A 20,872-nucleotide genomic window follows, 5' to 3' on the forward strand; every position below is an offset into this window, starting at 1 on the left:
GTCAAAATGAAAATGATCCACATAAGACTTAGATCTTGTCCTAGATCTGTCCATAATCATAGATCTACTAACTGAGCCCCTGGTTATGGTCGCTAAAATGAGTTACATATTTCCACTAGCTCTGCAAAATTGGATTTGGCTTCTTTGAATCACTAAAAGGTTTGATACGTCTGCTTAATGACTACATAGAAGCCATTAAAATTATCTAGAGGTCTCACTTTTTTAATTTAAAAAATGTATTTTTCACCATTTAGGACTATTTTATTGTCTAAAAAAATTCTTGCATTTACTGCATAATGTATTGTCACTCATCATATATTTTCTGTTCTCACTAGCCTAATTTTCTCAATATCACATGAAATTATCCAGATCATTCCATGATTTGAGTCTATACTAACACTATTTACTCTTCTCACATACTCTTACCCCTCCATTTCATCTAGAAAATTTTATTAATCTATCTTGGCCTAACCCATGTTCCAAATCTTCTATTTCGTCTTCACAGACAACCTTACAATATAATGATCCCTCCTAATTCTGAATTAATCTAGTGCTTACAGTTTTTGCCACCCATCAGTATAATGAAGGATTTAAAATAACAAGTGATAGTGGGAATTGAGTGAACCACAGATTCCATCTTCTGACAATTCTGGATCTAGCTCAGTTCCCTTTCTGCTCAGTTATGGATCTAGCCCAATTTTTCTCTTTTGAGAAAATGTTATTCAGTTTTGGGAATTGTGTGAAAACTTAATTGCATTGTTTGAACCTAGCCCTACAAATCTGGGAAACTGGGCTTCCTCTACCTAACTATTGCTTAAAGACCCTTAGGTAAGGACCTAGGATATGCAGACTAAAAACTCTGTAAGATATGAAGGCTGGTATGAGTAGTTTTTCACTCTTATATGTCTCAAGGAATCCGTGTGTTTTTATCTGAAAACTGGCCCTATGCTAGCCAATCAGTTATTGTTTCTATACTCCCTTGATTATATAAAGACACTTGCAATGAAGAGGGGAGGGAGAAAAGGAATGGAGTTGTACACCTTTTATTCTGATGTCAACGAATGGCATTTTTTTGCATTCCCCCTCCCAATTTGTAAAGTCCCTAATCTTCTCCCTCAGTTTAAAATCAGATTACTTATTTTTGTGTGCTGGTTAATTATTTTCTCTTAATTTATTGGTATTATTTAATTTAATTGTTTTTAAAGCATAAAAATGTCTCTCCATGTATTTGGAGCTGAAGAGGCCTAGTCTTAATTTGTTATCTAACTAGCATGCTTTGATTAATAAATTGATATACTCAGAAACTTGAACCTTTGTTTTCTTAGGCATTTCATCTTTTACCCACAATGGCTCTTACCATGTATTAACTTTTATTGTTAATTATTTATTTTCTTAACTTTCTAACTAGATTATAAGATCCTTGAAGAAAAGAATAATCTTAAATGTTTTTTCTTGGTGGAGACAACATGATACCTAATCAATCAATATTCATTAATTGAGTAAAGTAGTGAGCATTTATATTTCTATGTATAAAAACTTTTTGGAAGTGATTACATTGTCAGTATTTCTTTTCCTTTTCTTTTCATTAAAAAAATCTTTTTTAGCTCTCATATGTTTTTGCTCTCATTAATTCTGATATTAGGCACTATCCTGTGAGACTAGTATGGAATTATTCCAAGAAAGAAGAAATTTTTATAAGAAGTTATTTGAGGGACTTTGTCACTTCCTGAAATCCATTAACCTCTTCTCTGAGTAAAGGAAGTCCCTAACAATTCTTCTTAAAATATATGCATTATCATAGGGGAGTGACACATTAAATCATTAATCACTATTAAGATTTTCATTTAAATTAATTTGCCAGTTCAGCTAGTCACTTAGCAGGGCCCTGAGTAAAAAGTATAATATCAGAAGAAGGAATTTAAATAGAAGTGGTACAGAGTATTTGTAAAATTCTGGGCAATGTATTTTAAGAAGGATGTTAATCAGGATATTTAAGAAGAATTTTTCAGAGTGATAACAAGAATAATTAGACAACTACAGATAATGGTATATAAAGGTAGGTTAAAGAACATTGTAATGTTTAATATAGAGTAAAGGGGAAGGTATAGGATATGACAGCTATTTTCAGAGATGGTCTCATATAAAAGAACTAGTGTGTAGGACCTTCTGCTTGGCTCATGTGTATAGAAGTAGGAGCAATGTGGAGGAGAAAAAAAGAGAAGAAAAGTTAAAGAATTGCTAAGAAAATTTAGGCTCACAAAAAGAAAAACTTCCTAACAAGGGGAGGTGTCCTAATATTGAATGTACTAGATAGATAATAGATATCTTTTGCTGGATTTCATCAGAGATGACTTTTTAAAGAGAATGACTACTCTGTGAAAATGATTGTGCTTCAGGTAAAGGATACTTTATTAACTTTTAAATGTGGGCTTCTGTGAGGAATGGAAGGTCGCTATGGAAAACAAAATGTACCTATATTTGCTTAGGGCAAACCTTGTAATAGTGAATACAAAATTAAATCTGGAAGTGATTCAGTCATCTAGTCAAACTTTTAATACCTAATCCCTCAGAAAATAAATTTCTCAACATACTCAACACATGGTTATCCAGTCTTTGCTTGAAGATCTCCAATAAGATCTTATAACCTCCTAAGGCAATCTATTCACCTTTTGGTTAATTCTAATTATTAAGAAATGTTTCTTTTTATCAAAATTCTTCATAACTCTGAACCCACAATCCCACTTGACCTTCTGATAAAAGAAGTTCTCACCTTATCACTCTCCTTTCTAAAATGTGGTGTTTAGGAAAGAACACAATATTCTAGATATGTTCTGATCAGAACAGAGTACAGCAAAACTAGCAATATATACCCTTCTCTTTTATTATAAAGGTCATAGCAGAATACTGACTCCTTTAGACTTTATAATCTACTACAAATTTCAGATGTTTCTTTAGACAAACTATTATTTAGTCATGACTCCCACAGTTTATACTTATAAAATCTGTTTCTTTAAACCAAACGTCAGACTTTGTTTTATTCCTACTATTGGCATCTTACTATATTCATCTCAGTATGCTGTCTTTCCAGCTGACTCTAACTGAACATACTAATTTTTTCCCTAGATAGTTCTCCTTTAGAAATTTGAAAAGGAAGCCATTTGTTATTTATCCAAAGTATTGATAAAAATTTGTAACTTGAGTAAAGTTACACCTAAGCAACAACCTGTGTCTTCTTTCAGTTCTTATTATAGGTCTTTATGCTTAATAGATGCCATGCATGTTTCCTCATAGAAACACATCTGGCCTGTAGTGAAGAGTGGTGTGAAAAGTATGCAATAGATTATAAAAAATGGCCATTAGTAATTCTCTGAATAGCAGTTATAATGGAATGTTTTATTCACATTCAGCAGTTGAATACACGTTATTTTACAAACATCGGTTGTTTCTTATTTACTTCCCAAGTAAACAATGAAAGCATTCACTTAACCTAGATTTTCAGTCATAGCAAATTTCTCAGCTATGGAGGAAATTTACTCTGAAATTGGACAGAGCATTGGGGAAAAAATATGTATATTTTGGACCACAAAAGATGCTTAAATTAGCTAAATTCTATGTCATCTTAAAATCATTTGAATATAAAGTTAGGTATGCTCAGTAATTATCCAAAAATCCATCCCAACATTTTCATGCTTTTTTATTTTTATGCCTTATATAAATGTAGCAAAGATTTATTAATTATGTACTGTGTGCTAGGAACTGCAAAAGATGATGGAGATAAGAAGACATAAAGTGAATAACCCTGCCCTCAGAGAACACATGTTCTACTGAGAAGGGTAGAGGCAGTAAAGTTACACCACATGCATAGGTAAAAAAATAGTAAAATATACAAACTAATTTCAAAGAGAAAGCACTAATAAGAGTTATACCAAGAGAGAGTACCAAAAGATACAATGCATATTCAGATATATAATTAATAACTTGTATATTTATTTTATGAATTTAAAATATTATTCTGAGAAGAGGGGATGTAGGCTTCATCAATTGCAAAAAAAAAGTCTGCAATAACAAAGTTAACAATTCCTGAGATAGAGGATATTCTCTTCATGCAGATAGCATAGTCCAAAGACAAGTGATTTAATTCAGTCATCTGAGTAATTGTAATTTTATCAGGTCACATGCATATTTCAAGAACACAAAATCACTAATACTTACATTTGAGAGAGCATTGCATATACATCATATATATAAAAGGCCTTAAGGGAGGTAGAGGTTCTTTGACTAAGATTCTCAATTTAATTTGTATAAAATAATAATAATAAAAGGGATATTTACCAAAAGTCTTTCTTTTTTATCTCCAGTATTTAGATTACAACACAGTGTTTCTGATACAAGTGACAAAAGCAGAGTCAAAAGCAGATTAAAGAAATTCATTACCCGAAGACCTTCCCTAAAAACTCTTCAAGAAAAAGGACTTATTAAAGGTATGGTGAATATTGTGTTTTTAGGATAATGGTTAGAAGAATCGTGATTAGATATTTCTGTACCCAGAATCTATATTACATATTACTCCTGTGGCATGTGACACAAAATGTGCCTCCAATATTTATTTCTTAATGGCAAAATTATTAATAATACAAATGCTAATAATTATGAGAATGAAAAGTATGACAATTAGCATTAATATATAAAGCTTCAAGATGTACAAAGGATTTTATACATTATTTCATTAGATACTAATAACAACCTTTTGAGAAATGTGTTCTTATTATTTCCATTTTGCCAATAAGAAAACTGAGATGAATAGAAGTTAAATAGCTGAATAGTAAATAGTGAATAATGAAATGTCATTATTTCACTATTCAGTCACACACTAGTAATTGTGTAAGGTAGGATTTGAAAAAGTTTCTTTGACTTCAAGTTCAATACTGACTATTCACCTACCTATTTCAATTAAACAGAGGATGGGGGTAGGGAAAGGACAGTATGATGTGGAAGCAGAGCCTCTAGAATAATATCGTGAAATCTTTCTGTGTATACCAAATGGAATTGGAGGGAAAGAAATTCCCATTCCAACTTTTTTTTCTTGTAAAGTAGATATTAAGTTTTGCTGTTTTGCTATTTATTTGATGTTGAAGGAATACAAGTAATATCGAGGGGATGTAGCACTCTCTAAATTTGGTGCCTATGGACAACACCCTTGTAACCCTTAATTAAAATATAAATAATTAAATATGACTGTACTAATTCTAACTCTATTAACCTTAGGCAAGCAGTATAATTTTCTGAGCTGCAAAAGAGGTATTTTGGATCATCCAAGAAAGTATGATAATGAAAAGATTCATTGGCTTTGGAATCAAAGGACTTAAGTTCATTCCTAACACATGCTTGCTGCCTATGTAACTGAGCAAATCACTTAACCCTCACTTCAGACTTATTTTCCTCACCTACACAAAAAAAAGAACTACTTAGGATAATTTCTGAGATCTTTTCTAGGTCCATATATCTATGATACATAAATGTTTCCATTCTGAAGATTTGAAACCCAAGCCCAAAATACTTATTCTTTCTATACAGATAAAATACTTAGCAGAAAATGTTTGAAAATCCAGATATAAGAATTAGAAAAATGATTAAATTGAATTCTTCAGGATTGCAAAATAAGTTGAAAGAAATATTATTTTATAAACAAATGAAATAGAGATCTTGAAGCTGAATAATATTGTTCAACATGAAAATATTTAGATATTCATAATTGGTTTGGCATTTGAATGAAAGTCTTAACATAATAGCAGAGCTGAGACCCAATCAAAATGTTGGGAAACTATTTAATTTAGATCTTTCTCAAAACTCAGAAGTAACTACATCACGGAATATAATTTTAAATGGGCTATATCTGATAACCCATTAAATTTTAACCCTCACCAGCCCAAAGAGTCAGGATTCCTTAACAAGGATAATATTATGGCAGATCTATATGAAATGTTGTTTTCATAAGGTTCTGTTACTGCATTAAGTGGCATTTTTTTCTTCATATAGTCTCTGTTTTGAAAATTTAATTGTATTTCTTAGTTATCATTTAGTTTTTAATATGATTTCCCTCAAAAATATGAAACAAATTTTTAACTGAGTAAAAGACAATAATCCAAATTTAAAACCACAAGACATGTCAAATTACCAATTAAATATATTCTTTTATTAAAGGTATGGAAGCTTTCCTGTTTCATTAAAAGCACTGTGTTTTGATCAATAAAAAAAGGGAGGCAGGCAGGCAGGAAGGAAGATGGAAGGAAGGAAGGAAGCAAAGAGAAAAGAAAAAGAGCAAGAATATTTTTAAATGTTATCAGGATTAATATGGCTAATAACTTTCAACTAGGCAAGACTCTTTTATTAATTATAATTCCAATTTATATAGCATTTTATAATGTGAAAAAACATTTTTATATATAACAATCATTTAATGTAGAAATTACAGATATTATTATTCCCCTTTTGTTCCCAGATGAAGAAAACAGGGTTCTAAAAAATTAAATGGTCAGATAGCTGTTGTATGTAGGAGTTGGAACTAGAATCCAGGTATCCTGATTTCAATTCAAATTATTTTAACAGAATTGTAATGTTCTTCTCTAAAGCGTAATATTCTCTGGGAGCAGGTTTCTTGGGGGGATTCTGGGAGCAGACTTTGTTTCAGTTCAGTGTAATTACCCCAAATGCAGCCAGGAGTTAAAGTACAAATCTTTTATCATCTCCTTTGAAGTCTTATCTCCTTCATTTGGGGGTGGGCTAGTTTTCCTTGGAGGCTTTCTGTAGTCTTGGTTCTGAGAGCTTAAGCTGCCTTCTCTGGCTTGTGAATCTCCTCGACTGAATCCTGCCTGAGTCTCCAAGAGCTTCTATGAGCTTGTCTTTCTGGCTCTGAGAGCTTCTTGCTTATATGCCCCACACTGAGTATACACCAATCATTATATCACTAGGAAACCATTATTTGTTGTAGGATTAAATCAATGCTAAACTAGATTTAACCTCTGTCTCCTCAATTCCACTTAGTACTTTGTTTCAAGTTCTGGCATAACATCTCCTTGTAGGATCAGATCAATCATACTGAACCTATGCTAAATTAGATAATTATTGTCTCTATCAACTCCAGTGACTTAGTACCTTGGAAGAATCCTAAGACAGAATGATTAGGGAACTAAATAATCTTTCTCTAATCATTGTATCTTTTGACAAAATAAGAATTGTTTTTCTTGCTACATATAATCTTTTTGGACAATCTTTATTAATAAGATGAAGAGGATCATAAGTGATGGCTTGATTTTTAATTGAATTTTTTTAAATTATCAGATCCCAATTCTCTCCATCACACATTCCCTTTCTTCTCCCCCCTACAAGAAATCAAGAAAAACAAAATCCATTAAAATATATTGTCAAACTAATGCATTGCAAGTGGAGTTGTGACATGATCCAATGATCCAAGGAAAAGGACTCACATGTGCAAAAATGTTTGCAGCAGCTCTTTTTGTAAGGGCAAAGAACTAGAAAATGAATAGATGTCAACCAATTGAGGAATGGCTGAATCAGTTATGATATATGAAAGTAATGGAATACTATTGTTCTATTAAAATGATGAACAAATTGATTTTAGAAAAGCCTGAAAAAATTTGCGTGCTGAGTAAAAGAAACAACCAGGAATACATTGTACACAATAACAACAAGATTGTACAAGATCAAATATGAGACTTAGTTCTTATCAGCAGTTCAGTGATCCAAGGCATCCCCAACAAACTTTGAATAAAAAACACCATGTGCATTCAGAGAAAACTATGGACACCGAATATAAATCAGAACATACTATGTTCACTTCTCCCCCTCCCCCTTTTTCCTCCTTTTCCTCTTTCATTCTGATTTTTCTCTTCTAAGATAATTCACAAAGAAACATGTTTTTTAAAAAGAATGTAAAAAAGTATTGTTAAGCAAATAAATTCTCACATTGACCATGCCCCTAAAATAAAATGAAATAGGCCTTAATTTGCACAATCTTTGTAATATCTCTCTAAAAAGAGCTGAGTAGCATGTTTCATAACAATATGAATAATTGTTTATTATTGTGTTTTTTGAAATTCCTAAATCTTTTAGAAATGTTTGTACTTACCATATTGTTGTTAAATAAATTTCTCTCCTGGATTCTACTCATGTCACTTTGCATTAGTTCATTTGTCTTCAATTTTTTTTTCTGTAACCATCTTCTACATTCTTTTTTATAGCACAATAGTATTCCATCTCATTTATAGACCATAATTTGTTTGGCTACCCTTCAATTGATGGGGACTCCTTGATATTCCCATCTCTTGACAGGGAATTTATTTTGGAGTTTTTCTTTTTTGATATATTAGTACCAAAAGTAAAAATTAAAAAGTTCTCAAACTTGGGGATGAGGAAGTGGCAGAGTGAGAAAACTCAGGATCAGAACTCAGAACAAAGTTTCAAATAGTTCTGCTACTTGCTGCCTTCATGATCTTTGAGTCATGGTCCTCTGGGCTTGAGTTTCTCCCTCTATAAAATGATGGGATGAACAAGGGTACTACAAGGATTTCTTCCACCACTTCACTTAAGATTCTAAGAAAGCTCTAAAGTTTCTTTCCAGTCCTAAATCCCAAAAAGCTCAATGAGCTTACTTCCATATTGTATTCAGTGCAAAGTTAGCCCTCTGCTGGGATTCAAGTTATTTTCATTGTTATTATAATGCTTATTAAGCAGCATTTCCAGAGTGTTTGCTTGGAACATAATGTACAATTAAGCAACCACAAATCACCTAAAATTCAGTCACATACCATTTCTGCAAAGTGTATATTATGCAACTTCTAGGAGAAATATCCAGAATTATGTCGGTCTGGCTCTAGACATATTAATATGATAGAATATTTTCTGGCTTTTAATTATATTAAGAAGAAAAAAATCCTACTGCAAGAAATTACTTATAATTAACAAAACAAGGGAGCAACAACTGCATGATTTGGAATGATCGCTCCTGAAAAAACTCATCCAAATGGCTCAGGTGGGCATAGTGTTAATCATGCCATTGTAAGTGTAGATGCTCTGAAAAGCCTTCAATTTCCATCAAGTGCTATTCATATTTGCCAAGTGTACTTTCTCTCAGATGTGTACGGAATTTCATTATATTTATATATCGTGTGTCATACTGAAACACATTCTCCAATCATTTTAATATGTAAATTATAGGCAAAAGAATACATTTTGGGGTGACTCATAGGTATCCTCCAATTGTTTTACACTTTCTTTTGCTCATATTGGGTAATAACTCTTCAGCTCTAGCCAAATCTGAATATCCAGCTTTTAAATAATAGATCAGCTGCCCAAAAATAGGAAACCTTTTGACCATAATTTCAGAAAATAAGGCAATATTTTATAGCACAATTAATATTTCTTAGCGGTAAATTCTAGAGAGGCAGATAACCATTGAGACTTTGGCTAATCTTTGCTTAAACATCCACCAAGATAAGAGAAAAATGGAGCATAATGTAGTAGAAATAGCATGGAATCTAAAGGAACTGAGTTCAAAATCTTGCTTTGTTGTTAATATTTAGATTATCTAACATTTTTCTGAACTTCAATTTCTTTATTTTAAAGTGGGAAGGCAATATTAACTTCTAAGTTATTTGTTCTTTTTGGACAAATCTAATTATCAGGAAGGGTAATTTTTGTTCCAGTCAGTTGGTCCATCCAGTTCCTAACTTTATCAATTAATCAACAAGCATTAATAAAGTGCCTATTATTAGCCAGATACTATAATAGATACATGGGATACAGTAACAAAAGTAAGCCAGTCCCTTTCCATAAAAATGCTTCTATTATATTGAAGGAAAAAATATATACATACATACATATAAACACAAACATATATATACAGATGTAGATATATAATCTCACTTCTTTTCAAGACATAGTTCAATCACCATTTTTCACATAGATAGGAGATAGGAAAGTAATAGCATATAATTAGGAGAAAAGTTAGAGTGGAACCAAGTTGCAAAAGACTCTATAAATACTATCAATACATTAGTTGTCATTCCTCATTTCTTGTCATTCACAACTTTGATAAGTATCATTTATGACCTCTTTAAAATAAACATTGGAACTACTCTAGTAGAGATTATCTACCGGGTTAAAATTAATCTACTCTTCAATACTCATAGCTAATCAATGGATATCGATTTCTTGAATTAGAGACCCTGAATTGAAATGTAAATTGAAAAGTTTACTACAAACTTGAGCAAATTGTTTGTTCTAATAGTGGACTTCAATTTCCTCCTTTGAAAAGCAAGGACACTGGACTAGTTGTTTCTATGATACCTTCTAATTCTCAATCTAAATTATCTTTTCATCTATTGAACTAATTCCAGTTCTAATTATATTATTTCTATATCCCTCCATCTTTCTCTGAAGGATGGGGTGAAAAAGTATGAAAAGTCTTGCTGAAATAGATCATTTCTCTAGTCTTCCCTGATAGATTAGCAACTCTACCCCCCCCAAAAAAAAAAAGTTTAGTCTTACTTCACTTGTGTTTTTGCTTTTTGTTTTGTTTTGCTGAGGCAATTAGGGTTAAGTGACTTGCCCAGGGTCACATAACTAGAAAGTGTCTGAGATCAGATTTGAACTCAGGTCCTCCTAAATTCAGAGATGGTGCTGTATCCACTGCACCACCTACCTGCCCCAACTTCACTTGTTTTTAATTATTATGGTTCTCATAAAATGACCCTTTTATAACAGGTTCTAAAATTTTTACTAGAAATTAATATCAAATGCAATGGTCTCTAGTTTGTATTAATAGCTACCATTTATACATGTTAAAAATTACAAATTCCTTTATATATCTTATCTCATTTGATCTTCAATTTCACTCTGTAAGATAATTAGAATTATCCTCATTTTACAAGCAAGAAAACTGAGATTAAAACATAAAATGAAAAAAAAATTAAAGTAAAATGACTTGCCCAGAATCTCATATTCCCCCCAAAAAATCTGTCAGAATTTGACTTTGGCCTTCCTGTCTCTAATTTCAGTATTCTATCCATTACACCTCTTAGGTGAATTATTTACCTTCTGAATTATCTACTTTCTTTTTCTCTAAAAAAAACTGGAACACTTGGTCCATTCCCATCCCAGCAATCACTACTAGCTCTTTCAGAATGTGGAGATGTAAACTTGAAGAAGCTAGATAATTTCAGTTCACTGAGCACAACAAGGTCCTCTTGTCATCTTGGCTTCTTTTGAATTATTGTTCTGTCTTTCCTAGCCCATTGATTATGTTCCTCAGTACAGACCCCACACACACGCACACATACACAAATACACACACAGAAAGAGACACAACACAAACACAGGAACACAGACAGAGAAACAGGAAGACAGAGACAGACATAAAGAGAGAGAAAAATAGAGTGTGGGGCTTGGGAAGAAGGAGAAGGAAAAAGAGAAAGAAAAAAATGATTAGTTTTGCCTTAGCTTTTTTTCCATTCTCTTTCCATTCATTGAGGAAGAATCCTAGTCTTCTTTCATCTTCCTCTAGCTTCCAACATATCTTTATCCCCCTTTTTAAAGGCCACTGTTATTAGTTTTACCTTAATGTCTTTTAGCAGATTTCACCTTACATTATTCTTAAAGAATTTTGCTATTATTAAGTATTCATTTTCAAATACCTGCATGCACTTATGTCTCTTATACACATAAAAGTCTGAAGTTTTGGATGAGTTTTCTGAGTGGCCACTCTGACATTTTTAAACACTTCAGTCTTTTTTTTTTAATTATCAGAAAAAAAATTTAAAAATTAAAAAAATTATCAGAATCAACTAAAATACATCACTAGACTTTTGTTCTTAAGTGCCTCACACACCTTTTGTACTAACTTCCCTTTTAGAGTGGCAGTATAGGGGACCTTTCTATGAAATTTTTGAACCTAGTCTATCTCTGAAGTCACTGAAAAATTTTCTGTTAAAGTATAGGACAAATTCAATTCAGTTAAATGAACATTCAATATCTTCTATATGAAAAGCATTATGCTAGGCTCTAAGATAAAAAAAAAAAATACTCATACTCAAATGGACTCCTGTACCAATTGATTTGAATATTCCCTCTAATGATTCAATGATCTCATTTAAATATTAAAAGCAATCTACTCTCAAGGAGCATACATTCTGATTATCAAACTATAGTTCAACGTTTTATTAACTATCTGAAATGCTAAGATGGTAAGGTCCTTGTCATTTAAACTTTAATAGAGTAGATACTTTTGGATACAGTTCTCCTAGCATGGATACTGCAGAACCAGTACTAAGATTGACAAAAATTGAAATAATATCATACCCTTCCTTTGATTTAGTATGTACCAAGAAGGATCATAGGATGCCTTTTAAATACATAAATCAAATCTAATGAACAGAAGAGGCAAGCAATTTACTTAAGTCTATAAAGTGCATTAGTAATCATGATGTCCCTATAAACTAGTTCCCAAGAATTTTATTTGAGGTTTTGATATAGCCATACTAAGTACCTTTCAAATCAGAGCAATAGATTCTGGTTTTCATGTGGTTTTTTTTTTTTTTTTTTTTGGAATGGTGGTAGAAAAGATAGTAATTTTCTCCTTTTTTGTTATGGTCATCAAAATGTGATTTACACTTGGATGCCCTGGATTCTCAAATCTGATTTACACTGAGGCTCACTGAATACTCGTGCAAGGTCATTTTTATTCCTTCTAAGTGCACCCACTTACTTGCATTTTGTCATCTAATTGTCTGGACATCCAAGTAATTACCCAGAGAGATACAACTAATTGTTTAAGGTTTCCATCATATGAGAAACTAATGTCATTAAAATGATAGTGTTTTTGTAAAGTGTGTCAAATATCTTTTTTTAAGGGGGGAGGGAAGGAATTGCAGTTCATATTGTAATTGCAAATTGTCAACCCTAAACTTTCCACCTCTCTTATATCTGTGTATATATGGGGATCATTGAGTAAATGAAAAGAATTTTAAAAATAATTTGTTAGAGCTGATGTATGACAGTGTAACCTATTTGTCACATTGTTAATTTAAGCAAAATATATGTGAGCAACACTGCAAATATAGCTCCAAGCAGAGTCCTGCTCTAGCTGTGTCACTTTATCAGTGTTAGTCTGAGAATAATTGTATTCGAATTTATATACTGGGGCATGGGTCTTCTGCCTGAAATACTCGCACAACTTCTAGAATATGTTCTAATGTACTTGAAAAATATCTTATAAATCTTTTCTTTTTTACTACTTTATGGTTCATAATTGAACTGTGATCCTTATGTGTGAGCTATGTCATGATTTAATAATGGTCAAAATTAATAGTCAACCTTAAGCTTCATCTTGGCCTATGAGCTTCCTGGTTCCTTTGCATTTATAGTCTCCATCCAGTTATATTTATTTAAAGGCTCCGGTGAGCAAATATGTTGGTAATAGAGTACCATCCAGTTGGTTTCATTCCATATAAAATACCAGTCACAATGAAAGATGGGGAAAGTTGGAAGAAAATGTTACCTAGGTTGCAGGTTATTCCTATATCTTTTCAAAGCTTGCTAGCCACAGGATCAATTAACTTAGGCTGTATTAAAAACAGAATAAAATTAGAGCAGCAAGAGAAAATGAGCTTCTAGAAATGAGAGAAAAGCAGATAAGAAAAGGAAAAAAAAGAAGCCATGACAATGAATGCATTTTCTACTAAAACATGAAATTATTTTCTTATGGGTTGGCACATATTTCAAAGAAGTTAGTATGTAATAATGTGTTTGGAAGATCCTAGGGCATAAATATTTGATTTTTAATATGTAAAAGAAAAATGAGTAATGTGTAGGTTTTTATCTGGATCATACATTACTTCATATGAGGTTTAATACTAATAAAAATAAACTAAAATAAATAAAATAAAAATAATAAATAAGCTATAATGCCTTCTTACTCCCCTCCTTCCTTTTTCTTTTAAAGTATATTTCTCAAACTTTTATCACTCCTCACAAAACAATAAGGTCCCAGACAGCATCAAAATTTGGGGAAAACCCTGCATTTTATACCTTTTTTTTATGCAGACATGGAAAAGCGATGACAGCTAGACCCCAAGTTTTACCCATAGACCTATCATCACTCCATTAGTACTGCCCCTTAGTGAGTCTTTGTGGGATTTCCTCAATATGTGCAAGCTATGGTAGATCTTGAAAACTCTAATTCCAGTTGTTCCAGTCCTTTTTTTTCCCTGGAATGCCCTGCCTAAGGTGGTAGTCTGACCTTGGTGCCAATCTCCAAAATGATGTTCCAAAATCTCAAGCTCCCATTTAAAAATCTCAACAATTTCCAGAAAATAAGCAGCTATATCCAAAGGCCACAAATTAAATAACAGACTCAGTATCTGATTTTGTTTTATTGTGTTACTCCACATTGTGCTTCAGAGAGGGCACGGTGAGCCAATTATAATTTATATGACAAGTATGTGTAAAAGATACCAAACTTCTCTCCTCCTGCCAAAGCAAGTTTCTGGAAGTATATCCTCAATGAGACACAAATGAACAAATGCCAAGTTAATACATTGTTTCCTCCATATGTTAGAATAGTGAAAGATGTTACCCTCAGGAGAAGTGGTCTATGACCATTCTGATTCTCCGATCACTTCTTAAACTTTTTCCCCCTGAGATCATATGAAGAGGAGATAAAGATATGGAGCTTTTGTTGGTGTTCAAAAAAATCCTTTAAAAATAGGTTAGATTTAGTTATTGATACCCTGATGTTCTTCAGCAGGTGTTCTTTTACTAAATAGTTCCCTCATGACACTTAAAACTGGTATCATAAGGAGCTACAAATATACTCTAGCTCAGCTCTTGTTAGTTTTTCAGAGCCTCCCTAAATCCTTTGAGTAAGATGTGCAGTAGTTGTAAGCTTCTAACTTTGTTTTTATAAATTTTATAATATTTCCCATTTTACTGTCTGTTTGAAGTTGTGACTGATCTTTGTGAAAACATGAGTAAACCATAACTGGGGTAAAGTAAAATTTCCTAGTTATCTAGCAAATGAGAATTTAAACACTGTCAACTATTCAATATCATTGGAAGCATAATTGTATTATACAAGTGAAGCTTCTCTAGTCACTGGTTACGTTTTTTCCCAATGCCTGAAATCCAGGCAATCAAACTTGGTTTTCTGACGATGTTAGTCAAACTGAAGCAAAAAGAAAGATATTTCCTAGATTTTTGTTTCTGAAAACAGTGATTGCCTAAAGTGCTATACTGTATCAAAGGATGTTTTGCAACAGCAGATTAGAAGCTTTGTGCAATATTAATCCTAGACAATTTTTTTTCAACAATTTTTTAAAAAATTACATTTTTAATTGGTCATTTATTTTTGGAATTTTTATGTAATTGATATGTATAACCTATATCTGGTTGTTTACTTTCCCAGGGAGGGAGGAGATAAAGGAGCAAGCAAGGGAAGGATAGAATCTAAAACTCAAAACTTTAAATAAAACTGTCCAAAAAAATCAGAAAAAATTACATATATATGTATGTATGTATATGTATATATATATATATATATGTATGTATGTATGTGTATATATGTATATATATATATATATATATATGTATAAAATTTTTTTCATTCTGGCCATTTTTTTTAAAAAGCAAGAAAAATAAAGTGAGGAAAGGATATTTCAATTTGTACACAGTTTATCAGTTCTCTTTCTCTGAGTAGAAAAAGTAGTACTTTTTCATCATGGGTTCTTTGAAATTATCTTTAATCATTGTATTGATAAGAATAGTCAAGTCTTTGACAATTGATGATCATTGCACCATTTCTGTTATTGTACACAATGATCTCCTGGTTCATCTTACTACACTTTGCCTCAGTTCCTATAATTCTTGCCATTTTCCCCTAAAACTACCCATATTATCATTACTTATAGAATAATGTTCCATCACAATCATATGTCACATCTTGTTCAGTCATTCCCCAACCAATGAGTATCCCCTCAGTTTCCAACTCTTTGTTACTACAAAAACAACTGCTATAAGTATTTATGTACAAATATGTTATTCATCTATTTTATTATCTCTAATAAAGATGCACATATTTTCATAGCCCTTTGGGTATAGTTTCAAATTGTTCTCTAGAATGTTTGGATAAGTTTACTATTCTACCCAATTTTAAGTATATCTTTTTCTCCTTCATCTCTGCCAGCATTACTCATTTCTGATGGGTATGAGGTGCACATCAGAGTTGTTTTAATTTACCTTTTTCTAAACAATAGAAATTTCCCATAACCCTAAAAATAGTTTTAATTTCTTCCTAAAACTACCTGTTCATATCCTTTGATCGTTTATCAATTGGGAAATAGCTCTTTTTTTGTTTTGTTTTGTTTTTTAACAAATTTCACTCAGTTCTATAATCAATGTGTATTTGAAAAATGAGGCTTTTATCAGAGAAACTTGCTTTAAAATTTTTATATTACTGCAATGATTATGGTACCTTTTAACATAATGTAGTTTTTCTGCTTATTTCTTTAAATTAGGTATATTTTTGTTCTTTCTTTGTCTAAGATCATGATTTGTTGTGGGCCAAAACTTTTGTACTTGAAACAAGAATTCTTACAAGGTGTTGTCAGTGGAATTGATAAGACAATGATTATCTAGTTTAGCATCGTGATTAATAGTTCTGTAGTTCAGTACATGTACTTAGTATTTAATATAGTTCTACAAGATGCACACCTATGATAATGTAATTAAAAGAGAGCATATAAGCTGGGACAGACTCAGAGACAGATTCAGTTCATCTCACACCACCTTTGTGGCTGGCCTTCTGCACTTTCCCCACTGAGATCAAGACCAGTCTGAAAGGCTTTCCAGAAAGCTACCAAGCCCAGGCAAGGAGACAATAAAGAATTTATTCTTTAACATCTGGCTATTCTCATGGTGATTAATCTGCTGAAATGAAGGCTGTTCCCAAGACCTCCAGAAAACCAACAAGAACACTACAATGATGATTATTCCTTCCTTTTTTACTACAGTTAAAGCATATTAGATTCTATTCTAGCCCTTACTTTTAACTCTGAATGCACCTTTCTCTTTGAAGTATGTCTCTTGTAAACAACATATTCTATTCTGATATTTCTGAAACCACTCAAATTATCATTTCATAAGGCACAATAGTACTCTATCACAATCATATGCCAAAACCATTCTCCAATTGATGAGTATCTCCTCAAGTTCCCATTCCTCTTGCCAATTATGTTCGTTAACTGTATGATTTCCCTCCATCCTATCTTCTTTTGTTTTTTCTCTCTTTTATTTTGCCCCTCCTTAAAGTCTATTTTGCTTCTAACCATTACTTTCCTTAATCTGTCCTCTTTTTAATCATTTTCTACCCCCTTCTCCTATCTCTTTCCCCTCCTATTTCCCACAGAATAAAGTACATTCCTATATAGAACTGAGTATATGTATATTTGTATATATTGCATATATATACATATATATTGATATATGTGTGTATATACACATATGTATGTTTATACATGTATGCATCTATATTTCCATTTTTAATCAATTCTGATAAAAATGAAGTTTAATCTTTACTTGCTGTCACCACCATTTGCTCCTCCATTGTCAAAAGTCATTCTTGTGTGCCTCTTTTGTGTGAGAAAAAATTCCCCCTTTTATCTCTTCCTTCTGCCTTCTTCCAATTAATCATTCTTTCCTGCCAATTCATTTTTGGGAGCATTGTCTCAAAATAATTATTCCCTCTCTCTCTATGTACATGCCACCTAGATACCCTAATAATGATAAAGTTCTTAGAAGTTACATGTGTCCTCTTCTCATATGGAAATGTACATAGTTTAACTTGATTGAATCTCTTATAATTATCTTTTTATGCTTCTTTGGAATCTTGTGTTTGAATGTGATGTTTTTCTATTAATATTGGTCTTTTCATTAGGAATGCTCTATTTCATTAAATTTCAATTTTACCTCTCTACTTCTTTAACATGGAAATTGCTAAATCTTGTGTGATCCTGACTATGGCTGCACAATATTTGAATTGTTTCTTTCTGGCTGATTTCAATATCCCATCAAGTAATTGGATTAAATTTGCCCAATTCTAATTTTTAAGGATTGTCTTCTTCAGAAAGCTCTTTTTTTTTTTTTATTTAGTCAATTCTTAAGGAGTTCTATTCAGTGAATTTTTGTTCCTCTCTTACCCTTTGACCAATTCTGTTTTTTAAAGTGCCCTTTTTCATATTCTCATCCCTCTTTTGCCAGGCTGTTCATTTTCCCCCATAATTTTCTATTATTCTCTTTTCTTTTTCCAATTTTTCCTCTACTACACTTATCTTTTTCTTTCACTCTTCCAGGAATCCTTGTTGGCCTTGCTTCTAATTAGCATTTTTCTCTGAAGCATTTTTGTAGCTATTTTTACCCTTTGATCTTCTTCTGAGTTTATATCTTGGTCTTCCTTGCACCAAAACAACTTTTTCTGTTCAAATTATTTTTGTTGTTATTTTTTCATCTTTCCAGTTCATTTCTTGACACTGAACTTTATATTAAAGCTGATCTTTATTTACCTTAGGGTGGAGAGGTACTTTCATGAGCTCTAAGATTTTTGGTGCTACTGTTTTCAAAGCTAATTCTGGGAGTCTGCAAGTTTGCAATTCTAAGGTGGTGTTTGTTATCTCTCATCTCTAGGCCTATGATTTGCTTTTTATACAGGAAGGGTACCTTAGTGCCCTGCAGCCATAAGTTCTGGTGCTTCTATTTACTGTAATCAAGACCCCTTTGCCCTTGTGACTGATCAGCTTTCCTCTACTCTCTTGGAACTACTTGTGGGCAATAAAGTTGCCAATCAGTGCCAAGTATACCCATTGCCAGCAAAGGATCCCCTGTAATACCTCTTTGATTAGTTGTCATACTCCATACTATCACTGGACTGAGCACTCTGAAGATGCTGCTGTTGTGGCTGCTGTTGCCACTGCTGCATATATGGACTCTAGACAAGCCTCTACCCTGATGTTCTAGACTTTTCCTGCTGACCTTTTAAGTTTTCTTGGGCCAAAAAAATGTGTCACCATAGACTGATGCTCCAAAATAGGATTTGAGATGTTATTTTAAAGTTGTTTGGGGTGGAGTGCTGGGAGAATTCAGCTGCTTGACTGCATGGCTACTCCTAATCTGCTACTGGCTCTACCACCATGCCACATAATTTTTATTTTTGATGATAATATACATAAAATGTTTCTCAATTTAGAAATTATAAGATAAAATTATGAATGCCCCAAATTTGTTTTGAATATGCCTTGACTTCTGGCTGTGTTGAAGTAAGGGTAGCAATGTGCCCATAAGTGAGTGGATAAGGTGAATTAGACTATTTCATATCAGCTTGGATGGTTAGTTCCTGACCATAAAAGGTATATTTTCCTGAGGCTTTTATTCTCATTTATGCTATGACCCATAAGTTGAATGACAAATTTTCCCTCAGTATAGTTTCTTTCTTCCCCCAGCCTGAAGAGCTATGTCAGTTCTCCATGCCCACCATCTTGACTACAGTTAAATGCGCCACTCTCTGAGAAGCAATGCAAACCAGACTACCAAGCATATTATGAATATATTGCTCTTCTTAAAAATGCTCGTTGGTTTTTCATACTGGACTATTGACTAACTGTCTCTGTTTGATGTATGGTTTACCAGCCTGATGTAGACTTATGGTTAGAGCTTAACTTGTTAGTTCTGCTTTTGCAGCCAATTCAGAATAACTACAGATGCCCCAAGATATTAAAATTGACTGTTCAAATGGACTCAGTGTGGGAGTTTCATTGGTTTTAAATTGATAACAGCTGAAAGAGTGAATGATTAAAGCTGTGTATGGGCATAGTATGCAGTCCTTTTGTATAAGCTTTTGTGAGCAGTCTCTAGTAAGATTTTTTTTCCTATGGTAGTCATTTTTATACAATCATTAGGTTAAAATTTTAAATGATGAACGAGAATATTTCAGGAACGTATAGAGGGAATTATTCCTGAGAAACTGAAATAAACTTTGAGAAGATAAAGTAGGTTTCTATCCTTCAGGGAGCATTTAAATTTAAGTAGCATTCCATAAGGTGGTAATTGTGTCTATTTCCCAGGCATTTGAGTTAAATAAGCTATATAAGAAACATAAACTGTCATAATAAGAGGGTAGACGTGTGGTGTACATCTCTTTTTTCAACTCATAAAAAGTGAAGTTCCAAAGTGCCCCATCACAGATAAATCAAAGAAAGTCCTCCTTTTGCTTTCCTATTCTTTGGGGAACAGTTATTATTGTTTTCATTATTTTAAAAGATGTTCTGGATACTTTCTTCCCACACATGGAATGAAAAAATTAAAATTGGGGAGGGGAGAATGAGAAAAAAAATTTCCACTGGAGGAGCAAAATTTGAAATGAAAAAAGTATTAGGAAATGTGATTTTCTCATTTTCATATGGTTGCTTACAGAAAAACAGAGATAGTTCCCATTGCAGGGAAAAGGGGACAAATCAAAGAGAAAATTAATTTCTAATACATCCCTTCTTCAGGTAACAATGCTTCAATTTGTGGCTTATAACAGCAGAACCTAACTCCATTCCTTTGTCTAGTCTTTCTTTTCTTTTTCTTTTTTTTTATCTTTGGTGTGGGAAATGATAGATAGATAGATAGATAGATAGATAGATAGATAGATAGATTAAAATATGGGGTCATATCTGTATACCTTGTCAGATCTACTTATCTACTACACATAATCCTTCTTACTAAAATCAAATTAATTGAGATTAATGTAAGGGAAATATGAATTCAT

The 20,872-nt window shown here is 32.4% G+C and overlaps 1 protein-coding gene across 1 annotated transcript in view; it reads left to right on the forward strand.

Moving 5' to 3' along the window:
* Positions 1-20,872, forward strand: part of ARHGAP15 (Rho GTPase activating protein 15) — an 844,282-nt gene that overhangs the window by 465,349 nt on the left and 358,061 nt on the right. Inside the window, exon 9 of the mRNA XM_051985817.1 lies at positions 4,359-4,481. Within this exon, the coding sequence (XP_051841777.1) occupies positions 4,359-4,481 (123 nt within the window). The remainder of the gene's footprint in view (positions 1-4,358; positions 4,482-20,872) is intronic.

The sequence above is a fragment of the Antechinus flavipes genome, chromosome 3, assembly GCF_016432865.1.
Source record: "Antechinus flavipes isolate AdamAnt ecotype Samford, QLD, Australia chromosome 3, AdamAnt_v2, whole genome shotgun sequence".
NCBI lineage: Eukaryota > Metazoa > Chordata > Mammalia > Dasyuromorphia > Dasyuridae > Antechinus > Antechinus flavipes.